This window comes from Diabrotica undecimpunctata, chromosome 6 (assembly GCF_040954645.1).
Source record: "Diabrotica undecimpunctata isolate CICGRU chromosome 6, icDiaUnde3, whole genome shotgun sequence".
Classification (NCBI taxonomy): domain Eukaryota; kingdom Metazoa; phylum Arthropoda; class Insecta; order Coleoptera; family Chrysomelidae; genus Diabrotica; species Diabrotica undecimpunctata.
The window spans coordinates 13146227-13170077 of NC_092808.1; the positions used below are offsets into that span (position 1 = coordinate 13146227).

At 34.6% G+C, this 23851-nt stretch overlaps 1 protein-coding gene across 1 annotated transcript in view; it reads right to left on the bottom strand.

Moving 5' to 3' along the window:
- The window catches only part of Polr2H (DNA-directed RNA polymerases I, II, and III subunit Rpb8), a 205958-nt gene that overhangs the window by 81015 nt on the left and 101092 nt on the right, over window positions 1–23851 (bottom strand). The window contains exon 3 of the mRNA XM_072534232.1: window positions 13083–13266. Coding sequence (XP_072390333.1) covers window positions 13083–13266 — 184 coding nt within the window. The remainder of the gene's footprint in view (window positions 1–13082; window positions 13267–23851) is intronic.

The following is a 23851-nucleotide window of genomic DNA, read 5'->3' on the forward strand; positions in this document are numbered from 1 at the left end:
CCTTTCTACCTGATAATGCGAACTGGTAACTACTTAAGTCATTAACAAAGGGTATGGTAACAGAAAAATTACCTGAAAATTCTACGTGATAATGACCATATTGATGGTCAATCATTTCTATTGCGTTCTTTGAGATAGTAGGATCAAGAATTATTGTGAATCAGTGTGAGTTAGTGTTTTAAAAATGGATGTGCAAATTATTGAAACTTCGAAGGGAAAACCATGTGCATTGTATAAAGGGTACAGTTTTCGTATGAAAAAAACAAATAAAGATGGTTCGGTTTTCTGGAGTTGTTTGAAAGAGAAAACTGAAAAATGTCGAGGCCACATAATTATGGATAATAACACAATACCTAAGGAAGCCGAACATCTGTGTAAGCCGAGTGTTGCAGCGACAGAAGTGAAGCAGTGTGTTTTCAATGCTCGAAAAAGAGCTAGGGAAGACAATAGTTATTTGCCGATGTCAAAAATATATCAAGATGAATTTCAAAGATTATATAGTCAAGGACTGGATTTCGTGACAGACGTCCCAAAATACTCTTCAGTAAAAAGTGGTTTAAACGATTGTAGAAAACGTGCGCGTAGGCTGCTCACAGATCCAGCGGCAGCATCCGAAATTTTTATTTATCACTCACAAGACAAGACCACTCCCTCGGGATACAGAATCTTGGTGTTTGCCAGCAACAGAGCTAGGGAGATTTTGGTTAACAGTAAGGACACTGTATTTATGGATGGAACATTCAAAAGCTGCAGTAAGCAATTTAGTCAAATATATACCGTTCATATCGATATTGGTAGTACGTCAGAGGAGCCAAATACAATTCCATTGATATTTGCGTTACTTCCTAACAAAACCAAAGAGACATACTATATGTTATTTTCATCAATGAAAGAGAAACTACCAAATTGGAAACCATCTCTTATAAAACTGGATTTTGAACAGGCAGTGATTGGTGCCTAAGAAAATTATTTTCCCGAAGCCAAAATTTCTGGTTGTAATTTTCATTTCAATCAATCTATATGGAAAAATGTTCAAAATATTGGACTTGTTTCTAAATACACTGACAACGAAGAGATACGTTTGCACATAAGAATGTGTGCTGCGTAAGCGTATCTACCCATAGAAGATATCGATGATGGCTGGTTATGCATTCAAGAAACCTCTCCTATTTCTGAAAAAATGGAACAGTTTTATGACTACTTTGTCAAATAATGGTTAGAAACTACTCACATTGCCAAGGAAATGTGCCATGATCAAAGACATCGCAGTAATAACGTTTTAGAAGGTATCATCATCTGAATACATTAATAAGACCACATCCCAATGTATTCCAATTAGTGAAGTGCCTGGTTAAAGAAGCAGAATATTGTGATCACCTTTATGATCGATTTACTTTCAATCTAGAAGGAAAGCGGCGCAAGAAAACATATATTAATCTTGATGAAAGAATATCCAAAAATTTACAGAAATATTAAGATACAAGAGACTTAATGTTGTGTTTAAGGACATTGGCATATATCCAGAAACTGCAATAAATAGACAATTTTTTTATTCCCAAGAATTTTTTGTATTTTACTGTATAAAAAGTTTAAAAAAAAAAACAAAAAAAATTAACAAATTAAAAAAAAAACGAAAAAAAAAATGAAAAAATAAAAAAAACATCTTCTAAACACGCCAATGTTTATATTATGTATAAACTATGACAGTCCTAAGTGTGAATGAAAGTGTGAAGGTTTATTTTTATTTTTTTTTAGTTTTATGATTTTTTAAAACTAATTTTACTAGCCTAACCGTTACCTGATCGTTATGGTAAAATAAAATTAAACGTCGATTACAAGAGAGCGCAAAACCGTCGATATAAGAAAATAATTAGCTATACATCTCCAAAGTGTTAGAGCGCAAACCGGCCGATTTCAGGTAAGGGCATAAACGGTCGAGCGCATATCGGCCGACACCCCTTAAAACTACACGCCAATCAGCTTACTGTCATCAATAAGCATAATACCGTTGACCGAATACATCATAGAGGTATTCTATCAGAAGAAATACTCTGCTACTGCATTCCTAGACGTCAATAAGGCATTTAAAAAGTGTGGTTACGAAGGTCCCATTCAAAAATGAACAAATTGGGATGAAGCAAGGCAATGACATGCCTTTTCTCGTTTACGCAGCCAATGGAAAGTTCAGAGTTCAGATAGGATACCTCCTGCTTGAATGATTGTTTTTTCTTATTTCATCGAACACCGTTGAAAAACAAATTGGTATACATCATTAACATATAGCATTAACAGTTCTTCGATCCTCTAACTAAAGAAGTGGTGCGACGCACAGTGGAAGGAAATGTTAAAAACGTGACCAAAAGTCGCAGCAACAGAGTTTTTTATAGAGATTTTCGACTATAAGTTGTCTACGGTCTACAGGAAGATTGGCACTATTTAATTTCGGTCATAGAAACAGTCGGCCGATCAATTTTAAAGTTGCAGAATAAGTCTAACACGGCATGTTTTCGTTAGTCAGGCATGGAATCAGCTTAGCGGGAAAAGGGAAAAGGTAGTGCGTTTTTAAACGTTGGCCAACTTTTTCTCTACAGTGATACATCAGTATCACTATAGAGAAACTCGAGAGGTCGAACATCACCAGTACCGATTTACGTCAAATTAATTAAAATTTTATGAAATATTGGATATTTGCCATACTGGATTCGACATTTTGAATTTGATTTCAATTTTGACATCAAATTCGTAATCAGCGAGGTCAAAAACCTTCCAGTACCTATTTATGTCCAAATAATCCGAAATATGTGAAATTTGGTCCGCCATATTGAACCGGCCATTTTTAATTTTTCAATTTTGACATCAAATTCGTAATCAGCAAGGTTAAAAGCCTTATAGTACACATTCATATCCAAATATATATATATATATATATATATATATATATATATATATATATATATATATATATACTCAGGTGCAAAAAAATTGATCCATTATTTATTTCTTATTTATTTGAAGTTGTATAATTTTAGAGACATTAAATTACGTATGTAAATTTAGGTGTACCCTCGTATACGAGAAATAAAATAATATTTTTAATATTGCTTTTTATATTTCTTAAAACAAATTGGTATTTCAGGTTTTTGTCAAAAAGGGTCTGAAACAAGTAGATATTTTTTATTGAATGTTGTTTTTAATTCAACTAGTGTAGTGATTTTATTTTCAATACGTGTTATATTTTTATTTAATTATCCTTCCTAAATGTCTCTAACTCCGACAGATGCTGCAAGGGCGGTGACTTTAGTTCAAGATAGTCGTAGCTAATATTATGCAGCTGAAATGTTGGGTGTTAGTCCATCTTCGGTTCAAAGAGCAGTTCGGCGTTTTATCGACACCGGTAACTTCACAAGAAGACCAGGATCAGGTCGTAGAAGGGTAACATCCGAAAGAGATGATCAATTTCTGGTCTCATCATGTTTAAGAAATCGGCATCTAACTTCAGTTGAATTGGCAAATCGTCTGAGCGAAGTGAGAAATGTGGATGTAAGTAGATGGACCGTCGACGAATTGTAGAAGGTAATTTATTATCCAGAAGGCCAGCCCTATCTCCAATACTATCCATAGAACATCGCAGAGCTCGCCTTACTTTTGCAAGAGAACATGAAAACTGTAGTGATGCAGATTGGAGCAATGTATTGTTCTCACATGAGTCCAGATTTTGTCTAAGGTCACCAAATGGCCGAGAAAGGGTTTGGAGAAGACACGGAGAGCGATATTTTCAATGTAATATTGCGGAAAAAATAAGTTATCGGGGGAGCTCCGTTATGGTTTGGGCTGGTATCAGTTTAGAAGCCGATACTGATTTAGTTATTGTAGATAGAGGTTCTATGACTGCTGCAAGATACATAACAAGTATTTTAGATCAGCATGTGGTACCTTTTGCTCCTTTCATTGGACCTAATTTTATTTTTATAGACGACAACGCGCGTCCTTACCGTGCTAGAATCGTCAACCAATATATAGAGGAGGTGGGAATTGTCCGTATGAACTGGCCAGCTTGCAGTCCCGATCTCAATCCCATAGAACATCTATGGGATATGATGGGAAGACGTCTTCGAGTACGAGTACCCCGTCCAAACAACTTGGCTGAACTTACAGCGGCTCTTCAAGAAATATGGGGCCAATTGGATCAATTTGGTATCCAGAGGTTAATTACCTCAATGCCTAGACGTGTACAGGGGCCCGAGGGGAAAACACTAGATATTGATTTATTATCAATGTTTTTCTTAATTTCAGAAAGTTTTGAATATTCTTGTATTTTTGAGTTTTGGCGTATGTCTATAAATAAATGATTTTTTTGGATAATCTGTAAAAATTATTTTAATCTAACATATACTTTTACATATATACCTGATTTAAAACTAATATCTTCAAACGTTTTCTTTTTTCAGCAAATAATACCCATGGATCGATTTTTTTGCACCTGAGTATATATATATATATATATATATATATATATATATATACATAAGATCGTCGTATATATATATATATATATATATATATATATATATAGATATATAAATAATTAATTCTTCTTGTTCATTGGCGGATTAATACCTCTATGAAAGGTTGTCACTCCATCTTTTGCGCGGTCGTCCGATACTTCTTCTTCCGATTGGTGACTTATCCCTTGCTATTTTGATGATACGGGTCTCCTCCATTCTGCTTATGTGGTTATTCCATTCTTTGACACAGTAAGGAGTGATGAAACCAGAAACTCGATCTTTGGGAATGAACGAGGGCAATATTAATGCACAAAAATATAAGAAAAGCTAAACTATTGCCGACTATCACAGATTTGTTTGAAGAGAATGCTCAACAATGCATTTTCCAGCAGAATTTATCGCCCTGTCATTGGGCCAAGCTTCCATGGAATAGTGAAGAAACCATGACGTTACTGTCCTGCCTTGACCTAGACATAAGCCTGGATTTAAATCCAATAGAAAATCGATGATCAAGGCTAAAAGTGTTTGTATAACATCAAAACCTAAGTAACAAGAGAGAACTGATAAAAACCAGTTTTCAAAACTGGTTTAGAGTTATTACACCAGAAGACTTAGCTCATCTCTGAACTCCATACCCCCCGCAGAATCGAGTTTATGCTAAAAAACAAAGGTTATCCCATCAAAACACTTTTCTTCATAAAAACCATTATGCCATTTTTTTAATATATCTACCAATATGCAACGACTGTTGTCCTCTTTAAATAGACATTAATTATTAAGTAGAATCATAAAACGATGCAATACAATTATAGATAATCTTGAAAATCATGTAAGTTGTGTAAAAAATAGGAATGCTGCTATAACAAATGCTGCTGTTATAACAAAATAAAAATGTTTATAAAGTTTCCAGAATTTTGACCACTTGTGTAAGTGTTTGAGATTATTTAATAAATGACCTGAGAGTTTAAATTTAAATCAACTGGACAAAAATAAATTAAAATCTAATAAGGAAATCACATGTTTTTAGTTATGTTAGAACCTTATAATAAACATGAATATCTTGATATGTAAATGACTTTATTTCATTCAATTTTACTTTATTTTTTTATCGACTTGAAGTGGAAAAATCAAAAATTAAAAGAGTTGTGCCTAATCCACGTAGAGTATCATAAAAACTGCCCATGATTTAAAGCATTGTTATACACATTTAATGAGTATACCATTTAAAGTTAAACTTTAGAATATTGACGTCAGAATCGACGATTACATTACACCTGCATTTTCGCCAACACCATTATATTCATTTTTTATTTTATTTATAATTTTATAACACACAAAGAAACCACCTACAGCTTATAAAGTAATAAACACAAACTGGAAATCCAATTAAAAAAATAGTATTTATCTACTTTCAGGTTTATAACAATTTGAAGCTACGTTCAAAAAAATCTAACAATTGCGTAAGCTGTTATTTCCAGTTCTTTGTCTGTTTGTACGATAAGAAAATCGTGCAATAATGAATCAACTGTTTATCATTACAAGAAACTTTTATGGGAGTATCGATAATTGGAAGTAGACTTCTCAGGCAAATTTTTAAATTGCATTTGGATCAGTTTCTTGGAAATTTTCATGAATCAGAGCTATTTTTATATTGTTGCTTTACAGCTGTAAAACGAGATATTGTATATTGACTAAAAAAATTTAAAACCATAAATTTTATGCAGACAATAAAGATATAAACGCTTATGTCAAAAATAACGTGAACAATAGGTCACGAGCTTAGCAATTCTGGTATAAGTCCAGATAAAATAGACATTCCCGTTTGTAAATGTTTTGCGTTATCAGTCAAATCATTAGTTACATTTTTCCAATAATTAATATACAGTAAGGTCTCTTTTTATACGATATTAAAGTTGTGTTTCGTCCAAAAATTTCTATTAACTATTATAATTAAATATTAACTATTCACATCCAGATGTAAGTAAATTGAGCCTTTGCAATTCGGGGATTCCCTTGTTATATGGTGTCCCTATTACATCATTCCGAGTTTCGTATTGAAAGGTATAACATGTTATTGTTTTAAAATAATTTTTCTATTAACGGTGCTTTGTTTTATAATAAACTCTTTAAATTTTGCTGATTCTAAGTTGCAGTATAATAAGCAGCACGGTTTTCGGATTGATACGTTTCATGTGAGTGTCGTAAAGTTTTATTTTTCATTAGAAGAAGTTTTTGCCATCTTAATATCGTAAGTCTAATTTATTTTATTTCTTTTTTTAACACATTGCCTGCCACGTCACCCAAAATTGACTGACAGAAATTTTTTGCTGTAGGCCATGTCGGTTATATGTATATAAGTGACAACGTTGTTTCACTGGGAGGCTACAGGCATTTTTAAATAAGGTTCGTGGGAGTACACAGCAAAAAAAGAAGATTTTTATGTCTAGATTATCATGTTTTCAGCAAAAAATTATTGCATGATAAAAAACATTAGTTCTGTTTATTTAAAATTGTCACCCAATTGTGACTGACGTGGCCTGCCCGAAAACTTATTTTGGTAAAGGCCCGTGTGGACTGAAATTGATGGTTTTTAAGGGGATGGTTGACTTTACGGTGTGTAGGTTTGAGGTAGAAAAAATAAGGTTTGAGTTTGAGATTACTGAATTTACGTTTTCCGCTATACTGTATAATCATAATATGGTTTGTAGGTTTTTTACAACTAAGAAACTTTGAAATGGAATATCTGAACTCAACGTCAATTATTTTAAGATGCTACATAACCTCAAAAATGGTCAAAACCCGCTATTTTTGTACGTTTAGGTTATCTCAAAAACCAGAGCCAATTTGGAGCTCAGATTTGGGCTCAGCACACAAAAACCTTCTAAAAAGTATATTCCGGTCTATGATTCCGAATATTTATCAAATTTTGTCTGCCTGTGTTATATATTAATTATTATCGACGAGTCTGTGAATTTTCTGACCAGAACAATGAAATTATTAATATAAATATGAAACGGCATTTATATGCTTGTCATTGTTATCATACACTTCTCAACAATTGAAGTGGATATTATGAAAATGTGTATTTTATTTTTTGTTCATAAGGTCAAATAGAAAAATGGAGTGATATAAATAAAGATTTATTTTTACTTCGTATTTTCATACAGATGAACCGAAAGAAAGAAATTCTTTAAGAAAAAAAAATAGAAAATAAACAAAAATTGTAAAATTAACAACCTAAAATTTCTATTCCAGCTCAATTTCTAATATCCCGAAAAGAAAAATTAATAGTGTGTGGGTCCACCTCTGTGTCGCCTTAGTGCTCTAACTCTATTTGGAAGACCACTTATTAATAAATTATTGATGAACTGCTGCGGTATACGTTCCCAAATCGCGCGTAATGTATTGGCCAACTGATCTAAGGTTTGGGGCGGTTGAAGGAGCCTGTTTTGTTGCCTAGACATTTCGGCCCAAACATGTTCAATGCAATTCATATCAGGTGAACACGGTGGCCACTCCATTCTTGTAATGCCATGAGCTTCTATACACTCGTTGAAAATTCTCGCATGGTGAGGGCGAGCATTATCATCAATCAGAACAAATTGTTCGCCTATTGCACCAAAAAATGGAACAACTATTGGTACTATGACTCTGTCTCGATATCGTGTAGCAGTCATTGTCACATTAATTAAGACGACTAAGTCCGTGCGACCGTCAAAACATATGCCACCCCACACGCAAACGGATCCACCTCCAAAAAGAGTGGTTGGGACTATCAGATTTTCATTGTAACGCTGTCGTCTTTCCCTCCACACCAATATTCGGCCATCATTCTTATACAAACGAAATCTGGACTCGTCAGTAATGAGACAATTCCTCCAATTTTCGAAATTCCACTGATAGTGTTCCATCGCCCAGCGATATCTGCATGCACGCTGCTCCCTAGTTAGTCGTGGATGGGTAGCGCGCCGTCTAGCCCCTAAATTGGATGAATGTAACCGTCTGCTGACAGTTTGACTGGAAATCGCTCGTCCAGTAGCATGCCTGAAGATACTGTTAATTCTGGAAGCCGTGAATGTTGGGTTTCTTCTTGCCGTCAAAACTACAAAACGGTCTTGCCGACGAGTTGTAGATCGTTCTCTTCCTCCTCCATGCCTGTATGTTGCTACATGCACGACTTATCACACTTTGCGACACATTTAGCCTCATAGCAACCTCTTGTTGACTTATGCCTTGTTGGATCCAACGAACTAATTGCTCGAGCTACACTAGTTCTAAACTTCTTTGCGGCATAATGTTTTTGTGATAAATAGATTTCTTGACTTATTGACAACTGGTAAAGCCAATACAAGCACTTTTATGCGAATGATATATTCATGTTTGGAACAACATGTCTCTCTGTGTACACGATAAGGCCGATAAGAATAGCGAAAAAAAGCCACATGCAAAAAATATTGGCAATAAAGATAGCATATAGAGTATAGTACAGGCAATTATTCTAAAAATAGTTTTATATGTTAATTTTAGGAATTTTAAAATTATCCACTTCAATTGTTGAGTGTACTTCATACGTTAACAAGTAGGTAATGCAATAATTCAAAATCATTTGTATATTATGTATCGATGCGATGGTAGGTGCAATAAAAAATTTACTGATGTTAACTATCAAAAATAAAATTGTTAAAGCTCATGTCCAAAACTCAATCTTTTGCTGTCTGTTTCGTAATAAAAATAATACCATTTCCTCTCGATTTTAAAATAGTTGCCACGTTCCTGACAGGTCAATGGTATTTTACAATCGTTAAAACGAGTTTTAACTTAATTTATTATGCATACCATTAATCTTTAAAGCTCTCGGAAGAAATCATAAAAACGATTGACCTTCACAGAATTCACTACGCAGGATTGATCTATGAGAAATCTTGTTTTGTCTTAAACTTGTTTAGCGGCAAAACGAAAGATAATCATCGAGAAAACTTATGAAAATTTATGGAAGAAAACGGTTACATTTTATCATTGTTGTGTGTTTCCTCATCAATCGCTTATAGCAATATTATCTTCATTCTAATAGATATTACTATTATCCTCGGTTCGCTATTCCCAGTCCGAACTGTCTAGTGAATTTAGTAATTTTTTTTTGCGAAGTTAGTTACTTTTTGGCAGACTAAAAGTGGCTGGAAATTACTATACAACCAAGCACACGTACTCATAGCCAATATTAATAGTAAACAAACTAAATAGTAAATAAAATAGAACTTTGCGAATTACCGACAATCAATATTTATTTATCTGCACCATATAATAAATAGTTATGTTAAATTATAACAACTAAAATATAGTTTTTAAAACTATATACTACCCAAAATTTGATGGGTTTAGTATACACTTCCACTATTTAGAATAATTCTTCTTTTTTTTAAGAAAGAAGTCTGCAATAGTAGGATACTTGAGCTATTAATACTGAGAAGTAGGAATTGTTGTGTTGTAGGTTTCCGACAATGAATCTGTCAAAATATGCCCGAGCTAAGCGAATGGACTTTAGTACAAAACATTACTTAAAAATACAAAAGTTGTCTGAATTTCAGACATGCTTTTCCAAATATTTCTGAATTGGATTTTAATGCTAAAACAAATTCTTAAGCGATCTAGATACATCAAGTGCTGTTAATCTTTCCAGTAATTATCTTGACAATCGATGGATCTCAAGATAAAGCAATTTAGAACAGACTGTCTAAAAATAAACAAGTTAATATGAGCAAAATAATTACAACGCAAAATTTTACAAAAAAAAATTACGGAAAGATCAAAATTTAGATACTTCGACAATTTGAATAGACATAAATGCTTTACATGTACAACAAAAACACAAGAATATACAAAAAATAATTTGACTTAACTTTTATTTTCTCATTCATCAATTCAATTAAGGTTTTTTGGGAATCTGGCTAATTTTTATCCAATATTATCAATATTTGCTGGTTTCAGCAGATGTTTCTGATTAAAATTATGAAACTCATTCAAAAAATATTTGTATGTATCGAGGTATTTATGTATATGATACAATTTGTAAAAATCCGATGCAGTAGTAAACAATATAATTAAAGAGTAAAACTTGAAAAATTGTTTATATTAGTGTTACGATAAATAATGACTCGTAATATCTAAACTGTATATATCCTTTCTCATTCAAGTATTTTCCAGATCATATACCTGCCGGCAGATATTTCTAGTCCCCTACGCTAAAAGACCTGTTTGGTTCCACGACGATCGGAGAAGTTCTGGAAGGTCAACGCCGATTCTCGAATAACGGCATTTTATATTTAAAGAGGAATTTTGTTGTAAATAGAACAGTTAGTTTTTGAACATCGCGTCGAGTTTTTACAATGTAACGCACGTAGATAAATTATATAATTATTAGTGTGAAATAAATTAGTTATATTGTACAAATAAAGACTTTAAATAAACTTTTAAGTGTTATAAGTGTAGAACCGTTGATAATAAATAAAAACAATAAATTAGATTAATAAAAACAGTACATTACTATATAGGTATTATACTACTACAGAATCATGTACTGTTATTATGTAAACAAATGTATAACCCCATTTTAAGTTATAATCACACAACAAATTCCCAACACAAATTAAAGAAACGACCCAATATTTGTTTATAGCAGACCTGATTCGATCAGATCGTATTTTGAACAATCATTGCAAGACTATACTAGTTTATGTTTATTCGTAGATGAGAAATTCATGGTGATAGTTATAAACATGGATTAAAAATTAATATATCAAGACAAATATAAAGAAGTTCCACCAAAGCAATAAAGAAAAAGTCGAAATTTTCGTTGAAGATCTTAACCCTCAACTGGCGTTGTGGGGTTAGGCGGACCACCAGTACTTTTTAAATCCATGTAAAACTTGCAAATTTAGCATTTATGACTGGCCGCGCCATCTACCCTTAAGTTGGTGCACTCGTAAGCCACTCCGATACGCACTTCAACTGTGATTGATTCAGTATTGCTCTAAATTGCCAGCGGTAAAGCGGTCATTTGAGGTCTGTGTGGTACCACGAGTACCAGAAAGTGAGTTTAGTGATTATGAGGACTACAACGACAAAGATTTTTCTTTAGAGAGTGACCATAATTCTGATTCTGAGATGTAAGATCAAGGGGACAATGCTGAAACACAAGAAAGTCAGGCTATAGGTGAAGAAGAAAAGGGGCCAGAAACAACAAATGGAAAGTTTTATTTTGGTAAGTGGGCAATTATCTACAAAAAATGTTTTCTTTATTATTATTTATATTGTTAAATTTTGTCATCTTCTTCTTTACGTGTCATCTCCGTGACGGAGGTTGGCAATCATCATGGCTATTCTAATCTTAGATGCTGCCGCTCTGAATAGTTACTTACTTATTGTAATTATATTACAGATTGTAAATATATTGGGATGTTAAATAAAAAAAAGAATCTGAAAGACCAAGGGGAAGACCTAGAGAGAAATGGGAGCACCAGGTCATAAGAGACACCAAATTCCTGAAAGCGAGCAACTGGACGGACCTATGCACATACGAAATAAGTGGAAGAAAATTGTAACGAAAGCCAAGCCAAACAACAAACTTTGACAATGCACAAGAAGAATACGGAGTGATTAAGCTAATCAAAGAGTTCCGAGTAAGAGCGGTAATAATTCCATCAGGAATGAAAGGCCTTGATGATGGTTTATCGACAGAGCCAAGAACAGCAGAAGCATTCATAATATTGCTGGATATAAAATTGTGGATAATTTTTATATCTTGCTCAATAATGAAGATAAGTATCGATAAAAAATTCGACGATGTATTCAGATGGAACGTATGTTAAGCATCACCAAAATATGGAAAAACAGATATGACAAAAAATACTAAGACCGATTTCGTATGATCTCTTGTTTTCATAATATTCATTTATGTCTCCGAAACCTAGATTATTGGACTGGTGGGTAGAAGAATTGACGCATTTAAAGTGGTTTTTAGAACACAATACTACGAATACTTTGGGACAACCAAAAGAACATACTTACTAACAAAAAAATCAGTTCTTGGAAACAACCCAATGCGTCTTTCTAGCTTCGTACAACCTTCTTTGGTTATACCACCCGTACCAACTTTACGGAACTGCTAGTGGTTCGGGGAAAATTCGAGAGGAAAATGAGTACCACCGGCAACCCTGAACCCAGAAAGATGGAGAATCAACACTAAAAACGTAATAAATACCATGGAAAACATGAACATTCATAATCAGTGCAGATCTGACGATATGTATTTACTAGAATTACATTGAGAATCAAAAATTATCAGCAGCATTTTATCGACAATGTGTTGTGATTGTAGGGCGTTGATTTATAAAGCGAATTTATTACTTTCTAAGTCATAGAAGACATTTTTATAATGTTGCAGAATTTGTGGCGCATTATTAATGTTTATTGTTCCTCAGTGCTACATGAACTTCTTATAACTTTGTTCAGAGTTGTGAAATTGTTGTGCAAATACACTAGAAATATATATAAAACTTCATAGATATTATATCAACTTACAATCTGCTGGACGGTTCGTTAGCGGCTTCGTCTCCTTCTATCCTGTACACCTTTCCTGCCATTACATATTCAAAGCTGTCGGCTCTCGAACCTTCGTTCTCCAGCCCTTGAGGATTCCAGTCTCCAGCATCAGCGTAGCCATCTTCTCTCAATGTTGTGGCAAGAACCAGACGAAATTTATCACCTGAAACAATAGAACAATAATGTAATATATATTAAAACAAAAAAAAACAATATAAGTAATGTTATCTCTGTTCGTATTCATCAAGGAGCTCGTAGATTATCACCACTTCCGTATCGGGAGAGTCCCGATAAAAAAGGGGTTATACGGGGAGTCATACATAGGGGCTGTATATATATACAAGGATTTCCACAGTTTTCACTGTATTCCTTCACTCAACCGTTTTCTCCAATTTTTCCTGTTTAGCCAGTCCCCTTCCTGTAGGTTTATTCTACTCATTGCTTCGTCCACTTCATCTCTGAAAGATCTTCGGGATCTGCCTCTCTTTCTTCTTCCTATCGGGCTCCACTCTGTTATTCTATTTATCCACCGATTTTGGTCTGCTCTTCTGACATGTCCGTACCAGGTTAACCTCTTCCGTTCGATGTAGTCTATTATGTCGGAGTTCATTCCCATTCTCCTCTTAATCTCCATGTTATTTATTCTATCTCTTCTTGTTACTCTGCAGCTTCTCCTTAGGAATTCCATCTCTGTTGCTCTTATTTTGTTTTTGGTTTTCTTATTTATTGTCCAATTTTCACACCCATAAGTGAGGATACTTCTTGTCATGGTATTATATATTTTTTTTTCTTTGTTTTCATGCTGATGTTCTTATCCCATAGTACCGGGTTCAATTTTCATATGCAGTCTCTTGTTTGTCCCAGTCTATTTTTTATATCTTCCTCCGTTGTTCCTTTGTTTGATATTATGAAACCTAAATACTTATACTTGTCTGTTCCTTTGATTTGTTTACCTTCGTCTATTTCCAGCTGTTTTATTTCGGTATTCTCCGTTGTTAGGTATTCAGTTTTCTTTAGGTTTATTTCCATCCCATTCTTTGTATATTCCTGCTCCGGTTTTCTCATCATAAAACTGAGGTCATCCTCGTCTTGTGCGATCACTATTTGGTCGTCGGCAAAACTTAGCGTATATAGATATTCGTTCCTTACTGGTATACCCATTCCTTCGCACTTTCTTTTCCATGGTTTCAGGGTTTTTTTCCAGGAATATTTTGAACATGGTGGGGGATGTGGAGCAACCCTGTAGTAGTCCCTTTGTCGTCTTAAATGGACTGCATATTCTATTGCCCGTTTTGATAGCTACTTCGTTATTCTTGTAGAGTGCTTTTACCGCGTTTATTAATCTTCGTGGAACTTCGATGTCTTCCATTGCTTCCCATAGCTTGGTTCTAGGTATTGAGTCATATGCCTTCTTAAGATCAACAAAATCCAGATGGACGGATCTATTTTTGGCCATTCTTTTTTCTATTAGTTGTTCGACCGTGTAAATGTGATCTAAGCATGCTTTCCCCGCTGTGAAACCTGCCTGGCTCCGATTTTATCTTGTATATATATTTCTAATTTTTCCTTTATGGTCTTTCCATACAGTCTGCCTATAGACGATATAATGCTGATTTCCCGATAGTTTTTGCAGTTTTTTCTATTTCCTTTCTTGTATATTGTTGTCATAAATGCTTGGGTCCATTCTGCCGGTAAGTCTTCTCCATTCAGTGCTCTCTCAAACATTTTATGTATCATACGGAATAACTTTTCCGATCCGTTTTTAATCAATTCATTTGGTATTCCGCCGGGACCTTCTGCTTTTTTGTTCTTTAGAGTTTTGATCGTTCTTTTTACCTCAGCTAGGCTTAATTCGATTTCGTCATGTGTGTAGATTTCTATTCCGTCTATTTCTGATTCTTTGAATTCGGGGCGGTCTTCGGTTAGCAATTTTTTATAGTATTCTTGCCATTCGTTTTCTTTGATTTGACCGATCTTGATTTTCTCTGTCTTATTTCTTTGGAGCGACTTTAAAAAGCGCCATGACTCTGAATTTCTCGTTCCTCCTATGTGCTGTTCTATATCTGTACATGTTTTTTCCCATCTTTCATTTTTTCATTTGCCATTTTTCTTTTCACTTCTTTATTTTTTTTCCTGTATAGTTCCAAGTCCTCGTAGTTTTTTGTGTTCAGGTATTTTATATGGAGTTATTTTTTCTCTTTTATGCATGTTAGTGTGTCTTCGGTTAATTTCGTAGTTTGGTGGGTGTATTTTTGATCCACTTCTCCAAGAGCTTCTAGGGCTACTGTCTTCATGCAGGTTTTTATGTGTTCGTATGTTTGTTCTAATGATTCATACCGAAACTCTTCTAGCTTTTGGTCCAATCTTCGCTTATATAGGTCTTTTATTGAGGCTTCTTCTAATAAATTAGGGGGTTGTATAGGGTCTAATACATAGGGTTTGTATAGGGGTTATATAAAACAGGACTTCATTTGGGGCAACTGATTTTCAAAAAGTAAATATTATCTGCCAGGAGAAGAGTGACTTATCCAGGTCCAGTATTCTAAGCAGAGATTTATGTAATGTGGCAAAAGTGTCACACTGGTATGCTCAACATGGTTCCATTTTTTTGTCAATATTTTGTTTGTAAACGATTCCTTGTAATTCACAGTCACGATTTGGGATTATCGGTTGATCCTCGGCAAAAAGTATAGTTTTTATTTGTGAATGATTGCATGTGGATCGCCGAAGATTACTGTTTTTCTGAAAGTACCAAGTTGATAGTACCCAATTTTATAAGGAACAAGACAAATCAGCATATTTTTACTTCTATAAATAGATTCTTATACTCCTACTGTGATATTAATTGTTACTTAGAAAGACAAGCTATGTCTAATAATGATCTTGAAAAGAATAGGTTATATTTTTTTTATAGAAGTTTGGTGTGTATTAAACAAAGATGACAAATATAAACAATGACTGTGGTAAGAAGACCTTGACTGTGGTTTTGGTTTATATAATGTAATCGCTTTATAATTCAAACTCGCTCTTGCCGGAGATTAAAAAAAAATACCAATATCAGTAATTTATTCATAACTAATGTATTTAGCTTGAATCAATACGTTGCCTATTTTTATGTTATAAACGGTTTTTGCGGATATAACAAATTATAAATCGTATATCAGCAATTAAGAAACCAGATAAACCGAGATATTTAGTGAATTACGAGAGCGGTTTGACATTAATCAAGCCTAAAAAGAAAACGTACGAGTTTATTTATTAAGACCTCATTTACTTTTCGATAGTCTCTTTTTTAGGACCCTAAGGGACATAGGTTTTGAAGGAAAAATAACAACTTTTTCAAATAATTGTATTTTAAAAACCAAAAATCCATTTTATTTAAAATTTACACACAGAAGTCAGAAGTATAGCATTTGAATAAGTTGTAAAAAAAATTGCAGCTAAAAATATTGAAAACTGTCGATTTTTTCCTACAGTTTTCATCGTCCAGGCTTTTTTTTAGGTATGTGGAATATTTTGCTGCTTAGAGTGAGTGTATTTTCCTTTGAAATAAACCACCAGCAGCAAGAAAATTGAAATTTGCCAGAAACTGACCGTATTAGAATCGTTACTCTCTGTGAAGAAGGATACCATTAAGTTGAACTCGCTGAACGGTTTCATGTCACTCAGTCAACCATTTCAAGAGTCTTGACATGTTTTACTGTTACTGGAAGTGATTCAAGAAGACCCAGTCAATCCGTAGAAGGGTTCTAACTCCTAATCAAGACCGGTTTTTGACACTTTGTACACTGAGGCAAAGGTTTGTTGGATCGGTATAACTGTAGAAGCAGCCAAAATACGATAAAGAGAAGACTTGCCGCAAATAACCTGCGCTCTGAAAGGGGGTCACCCACTGGCCCATTATTGACTAGAGATCATAGAAGGCGAGTGCATTTTGTTCGCGAACATGTTTGGAATAATGACGAGTGGAGAAAAATATAATAATAATATAAGAAAGTTAACATCAACAGAAAAGAATTCAAGGTAACCACAAAACAGTGCAGAAGTCAGAATGGCGATCTATTAACAACAAGGAAAGATGTATTGAGTAGATGGGTGGAATACTTTAACCATGCACTTAATATAGAGGAAGAAGAAGAAAACCTGGAAGACGCAAGAGATGAAGTAAGGGGAACAGAAGAGAGGGAAGAGGAACCACCAACGATTCTTGAAGTTAAAGATGCAGTTAAAAAACTAGACCAGAAACAAATCACCCGGAATAGATAATCTCCCAGCTGAACTGTATAAAGAAGGTGGCCATGATACCATAATGCAGCTTGTAAAAGAAATATGGACACAGAAATCCCTCCTGAATGAGTGGAATATTGGAATACTGCACCATACACAAAAACGGAGATATCTTTGAACGCTCTAATCACAGAGGAATTGTGCTTCAAATGCAGTGTATAAAATATTTTCCACAGTACTATGTCACCATATGGCACCATATGCCGAATGGATAGTAGGAAAATACCGTCTGGTAAATACAGGCTGGTTTCAGAAGTGGTAAATCGACAGTTCATGAGATTGCAATCCTGAAACAAATATTGGAAAAAACACTGGAATATGGCATTGATACTCATCACATATTTATAGACTACAAAGCAGCCTAAGACTCTGTGAATACAAGAGAAGTGTTCAAAACAATGAAAGAGCTACGAATACTAAATCAGTTGGTAAATTTAACAAAACTAACTCTTAAAAAAGTTGAATGTAGAGTACGAATTCAGGGGGAACTGTCTGAACCTTTTAAAACAAATAACGGCCTACGTCAGGGAGACCCTCTTCCCTGTATACTGTTCAATCTGGCTCTGGATAAATTATTACGTATGTCACAAATCTTCTTCTTCTACGTCGGCAATCATCATAGCTATTCGGACTTTTGAGACGGCTGCTCTGAAAAGTTCATTTGATGTACATCCGTACCACTCTCTCAGGTTGCGCAGCCATGACATTCTACGCCTCCCTATGCTCCTCTTTCCTTGGATCTTTCCCTGCATAATCAGTTGGAGCAAGGTGTATTTCTCTCCACGTGTAATATGTCCGAGATATTCCAATTTTCTTGTTTTAATTATATTTAAACACAAACTATATTCACAAATCACATATATAATATATCAGTGCAAATCCTGGCCTATGCTGATAATATCAATATTGTTGGGAGAACGGAAAACGCTGTACGAGAGAGATATGTAGCATTAAAAGAATCAGCTACAAAAATGGGTTTAATAATAAACACCAACAAAACGTAATATATGAAAATAAGCACGCAACCACAAATCCTACAACCACTTGTTATAGAAAACGACGTCATCGAAGCAGTGAACGAATTTGTATACCTGGGAGCGCTCCTTAACACTGAAAATAATACTACCGCAGAGATAAACCGTAGAATTTGTAAGGCCAACAGATGCTATTTTGGGCTCAATCTCCTCCTTAAATATACAATTATATCGAAAAATACAAAAATAAAACTCTGCAAAACAATAATAAGCCCAGTCGTAACATATGGTTCAGAGACCTGGGCTCAACAAAAAATAATGTAAACATGTTAGGATATTTCGAGAGAAAAGTACTAAGGCGAATTTATGATGCAGTGAATATATCAGGAACCTTATAGAATATACCAGAAACCTGATATCGTAAAACATATTAAGATAGGATGTCTGATGTGGATAGGGTATGTAATGCGGATGGAACAAAATCACCCAGCTAGAAAAACGCTCCTTGATAGACCCATTGGTCAGAGAAGAAAAGAAAGACCCAGAACAAGGTTCCTTGATAACATCGATGAAGACATGAGAAATATGGGAATACGTGCTTGGCGGAGAAAGACGATGGATAGGGACGACTAGTGAGAAATTCTTGAGGAGGTTAGATGATGATGATGATATGGGGAAGAATACTGTTTACCCATGAATCCAGGTACTGTCTTTTTTCTGATGACAGGCGGAACAGAGTGTACAGAAGGCCTGGGGAACGCTACGCACAGTGTAGCACTGTAAGGACTGTACAGTATGGTGGCAGCTCCGTAATGGTGTGAGGTGGGAGTAATTTGGAGGGTCATACGGAGTTAGTTAGAATAGAACACGGGCGGCTTAAATCATACAGGTACATGACAGACAATTTAAAAGAGCATGTCGTGCCATTTGCACAGTTTATCAGGGATAATTTCATGATTATGCAAGATCATTCCAGCCCACAAGTTGCAAGAATTGGGCAGCACTATAGTCAGGCGGTTGGGATTCGTGCCATGGTTTGGCCTACGAGAAGTCCCAACCTCAACCTAATAGAACATGTTTTGGACATCGTATTAAGACGACTACGACAACTACCTAACGCACCAAACACATAAGATCAACTGTTTTTGCGATTAGTTGAAATTTGGGATCAAATTGATAAAGATTAAATAAGAAGGGTAATTCTCAGTATGAGAGATCGTCGTCAAGCAGTAATAAATGCCAGAGAAAGCAATACTCGCTACTAGTTTAATTTTATTGAACTTTTCAATATTTTGAAAAATTTTCAATTTCGTTATTTATTTATGATGTTAGGTACTTTTATTGCAATACATTTTTCGTAAAGTTTTTTATTTTAGATGTTCTAAACGCAACCTTAAAAAACAAAAGAACAAACAAACATTTTTTCATTACGACTGAAATTATAATTTTAAAATTATGCCTTAATTTTGGCGCGCAGTGTAGATTAAAAAAATATTTTTGAAATACCAGTGTCCTCTTAGGTTTTTACGAATTATTACCACCCTAGTACTTTTTCTTCCCTCAATTACCCCTTGTGGGTAGCTAATAATTCTGTTAGGTGAAAAAAATCTTTTTTTTTACAATTTCACTGTACTCCTGTAAAGGCCGGTTTTCACGCTACGTCTTATTGTACGTTTTGTTGGATAGGACAAATCCTATACAATAAAACGTGGCATGTAAACAGCAAAACGTAGTCTTGTCGAATCGAAATGAAATCCAAGGTCAGATCGTAGAAATGATGGGAGAAGCATAGTTTTGCGAGAACTGATAGGATAAAACGTTACGTGAAAATACATGTTCAGACAAGTCGTCCGATCTTGACTTATTTGACGACTAGTTCCACTGCAGTTCGCTTCATTTTTCTTAAAAAAACCTAATAATGTCAGATTTGCGGCAATGCATCCACGATTTTCTCGGGGAATTTATTGAATTGTATAAAAGTTTTTAAGTAGTTCTGTTTTAAAACCAAGTAGATTGCATTACAGGTTTCAGGAATTATTTGGCTTAATGCTGGTTTGAATATTATGGTTGTGAACTCTAAGTCCCTAAGTGTACGCTGCGTCCTGTTGTAAGATATCTGAGAGTTTCTGTGAGTCTTTCATGGGGTATAATGGCTTTTCTTACGAGGTGTCTTATTTCAATATGTATGGTGTTACCAACTCTAGCAATTGACAATAGGCTGAGGTGTCCATTCGCAAATAATTGCGCCAGTCATCTGGTTCGCCTCTCAGTTCTTTTAGTAATGAGGCGTGGGAATACTGGCTTCTTTTTAGAAGCCCACTCTCCTGACCTTCTTGTCTTTTCCCTCCTCATCCACTTTTTCCTCAGTCATAGTATCGTTATGGTTGAAAAAATAAAAGAAAGCAGCCGTGTTTCATCCATAATAAAAAAAATCACTAAACAAACTTAACACAACTCAAGACTCTGAATTAGAAATGAGGTAGAAAACGGAAGGAAGAACGTAGTGTGTATACACTGGACAAAACGTACGTTTTATATGACCCACAAAACGTACAATAAGACGTAGTGTGAAAACGGGCCTTAAGACGTACCGTTGTACGCGTCATACGGCGTTTATTGGAGACCACTGCTGGAGTCTCACAACTACACAAACATTATGTGTCCAGTTAATTGAAGATCACGTTTGTAACTTAATATTGAGGCATTTAGGAATCAAATTTTTTCTTGAAAGTATTTTTTATTTTATTTCTATTCTTCTTCTTCTTCTTCAGCCTTCATTCATCCATTGTTGGACATAGGCCTCCTCCAATTGTTTCCACGCTTCCCTATCTTTTGCAATTCTCATCCACTGCTTTCCAGCTACAGCTGTTATATCGTCTATCCATCTCTTTTTGGGTCTTCCCACGCTTCTTTTTGTTTCTCGAGGTCTCCAGAATGTCACTTTATGAGACCATCTGTTGGTGTCTTGTCTTGCTACATGTGCTACCCATTGCCATCTCAATTGCCATCTCTTATTTCTATTATAATACATGATTACATTAAAATCATGCAGAGTATTAACTTATATAACTTTTGAGAAGAATGAAATTTAAACACAAATAGGTATATGACAGAAATTTTATACAAACGACACAATAGTATACGTAGTGTTGTAAAAACAACATTTTATATTAATTTCAGTTTATTTTTCGTTTCCACAAATGTTGAATTTTATCTTATGCGACAGACTGTACCTTTTGATTGCAGGGTGTTTGTGCCATAAAATTCTTAGAAGGGCCTCCTTGGGTAAAACTGACGCCGATCGGTAGACAAGATAAGGTTTGGTTCAAGCCAAAGAAGAATTGCAGATGTGATTAGAGTCTCAAGTTAACAGCCGAAGGTATCGGCTGTGTGCTGGTACTCGGTACGCTATAATCTCTTACTCTCAAAAGTGCGGTGAAATGTGCATTTGTTTTCGCTATGTTCGCGCGCCCTAAAACGCCGGTAGAATAATGAACAATGTGGTAAAAGAACTCCTTATTTAGTAATAGTGCTTTTGTAAATATTCTCGTTATTAAATGTGTAGTATCCATTAATTACACTTATTTTTCTCTAAGTACAAACCCCTATAAAACCAATCACATACGGAACCATCGCCGTGAAGTCTGCTTATCTATATCGAAGGAAACTCTTTTTACAGTCCATGGTCCTAAAATATTTGGTACTGTACACGCACGGGGAAAGGAATTTAATAAGCTTTCTCCCGAACAATTGTTGGAGATCAGTCAAAAGTTCCATCACGTAGGAAAAAAGAATAGTCATATTTTTTCACTGTAATCGCATAAATAGTATCGAATATTTAATAACGTCTCCCGAAAATTAAAATAGGCAACTGTAACATGTTGATTTTCTATTCGCGCCCTAGTTTACAATTTGGAAATTTCCACGAAACGCCGAGAAAATCGATGGCAACCTCGCAGCTAAAACGATAAACAAAACGACTGCCGATGATTTTCCTCGACCTTGGCGAAGGAACAGGGTCGACCAGCGACGACAACGCCTACAGAGATCGGAGGCTCTAAATTAGAGCAATTAAGAGGTAACTCAAAAAAAAGGGTCATTTAAAAAATAAGTTGCAAATTTTAATTAAAAATAGAAAAATAACTAATGTCTCCTACATTCACAATGGTATCTTATGTGTTTAGATGTTCGGAATACTCGAATAAATATTTACAATATACCTCAAGAAACATTCGTGACGGATAATACAGGAAAACCAATTATTTGACATTAAAAAAATTACATATACCTTCTTTATTTAGTACATAATTGGAAATCAACTACAAATCCAACATTAAAAATTCTTTAGCAGACTTTTCAGCAGAATTTTCTTCTGGATACCGGAAAAAAAAAGATTAGCCATTAGACCATGTACTAAAACTTTATATTATAATCTTTCAACAAGGCAGATACAACGATAAAAGGAATAACCAGTTGTAGCAACTACATAAGCAAGAAAAGGATGGCAAACCCGAAGATAAATGAATAGAATTGCTTTAATATTGGGACCAGCACAGACTTCTAATACCCATTGCTCCCTATTTTCGCACAGGTCTTCCTCGGTATTCCTTTCTCGTATCGCTTTATCGACCTTTCTCAACGTCTTTCCCTACTTCTCGTGCAATGAGATTTCTATTTTAGAATTTGTTTAAGTCGTCGTTCCCATTTTCTGTGAATGTATGTTTTATACCCATGTCATATCTTATGTCGTTGTGTGTCATTACCTCTCGATTTTCCAGCTAATTTTCACTAAAAATCCATTTCGGTGTTCTTCGCCGTCGTCTTTGTTGTTCTCGGATATGGTTTAGTCCACAGAATACTATTTATTTTGCGAAAAATCTTTCTTATACTGGGTATATACGCACTTTACTGCTTCAAATAATGTTTTGTTGTTTATTATTGCCATGCTATTTTTATTTTCTAGTTGTAGTTACTACTGTTCTCCGATAACACATCTATTTATTTTTTTCCATATTTATTTCTAAACCCCACTTTTTATAGCTTTATATTATGAGTTTTTGTGTCGATATCGATATTCGCCATAGTATTGATCCATCACTATCTGATCATCTACGTACCTACCAGAATGATGTAAATTTAAATTGCATGTAGGGATTCCCATTTCATACAAAATAATAGATCACTTGCTTCAACTACATCAACAAGAAAAAATTAAGTAAATGAGTATGGGATACCACAGAGGTGAAAATCACGAAGAAGAAAAACTTTAATCAAAAATAGTATAAATTAATAAAAGACTTGCTCACACAATTGATTACAAAAACAATGAAAAAGGAAACAACAGAATCAATAATAGGATGAAACAAACGAGTCACAATACCAGGAATCAAATAGTATCTTAAAAACTGTTCTATTATCAATAATTTTCAAACTTAGTATAGTAGGTATGTAAAATTACTAACAAAACAAAGACGATTGTTATTGCTC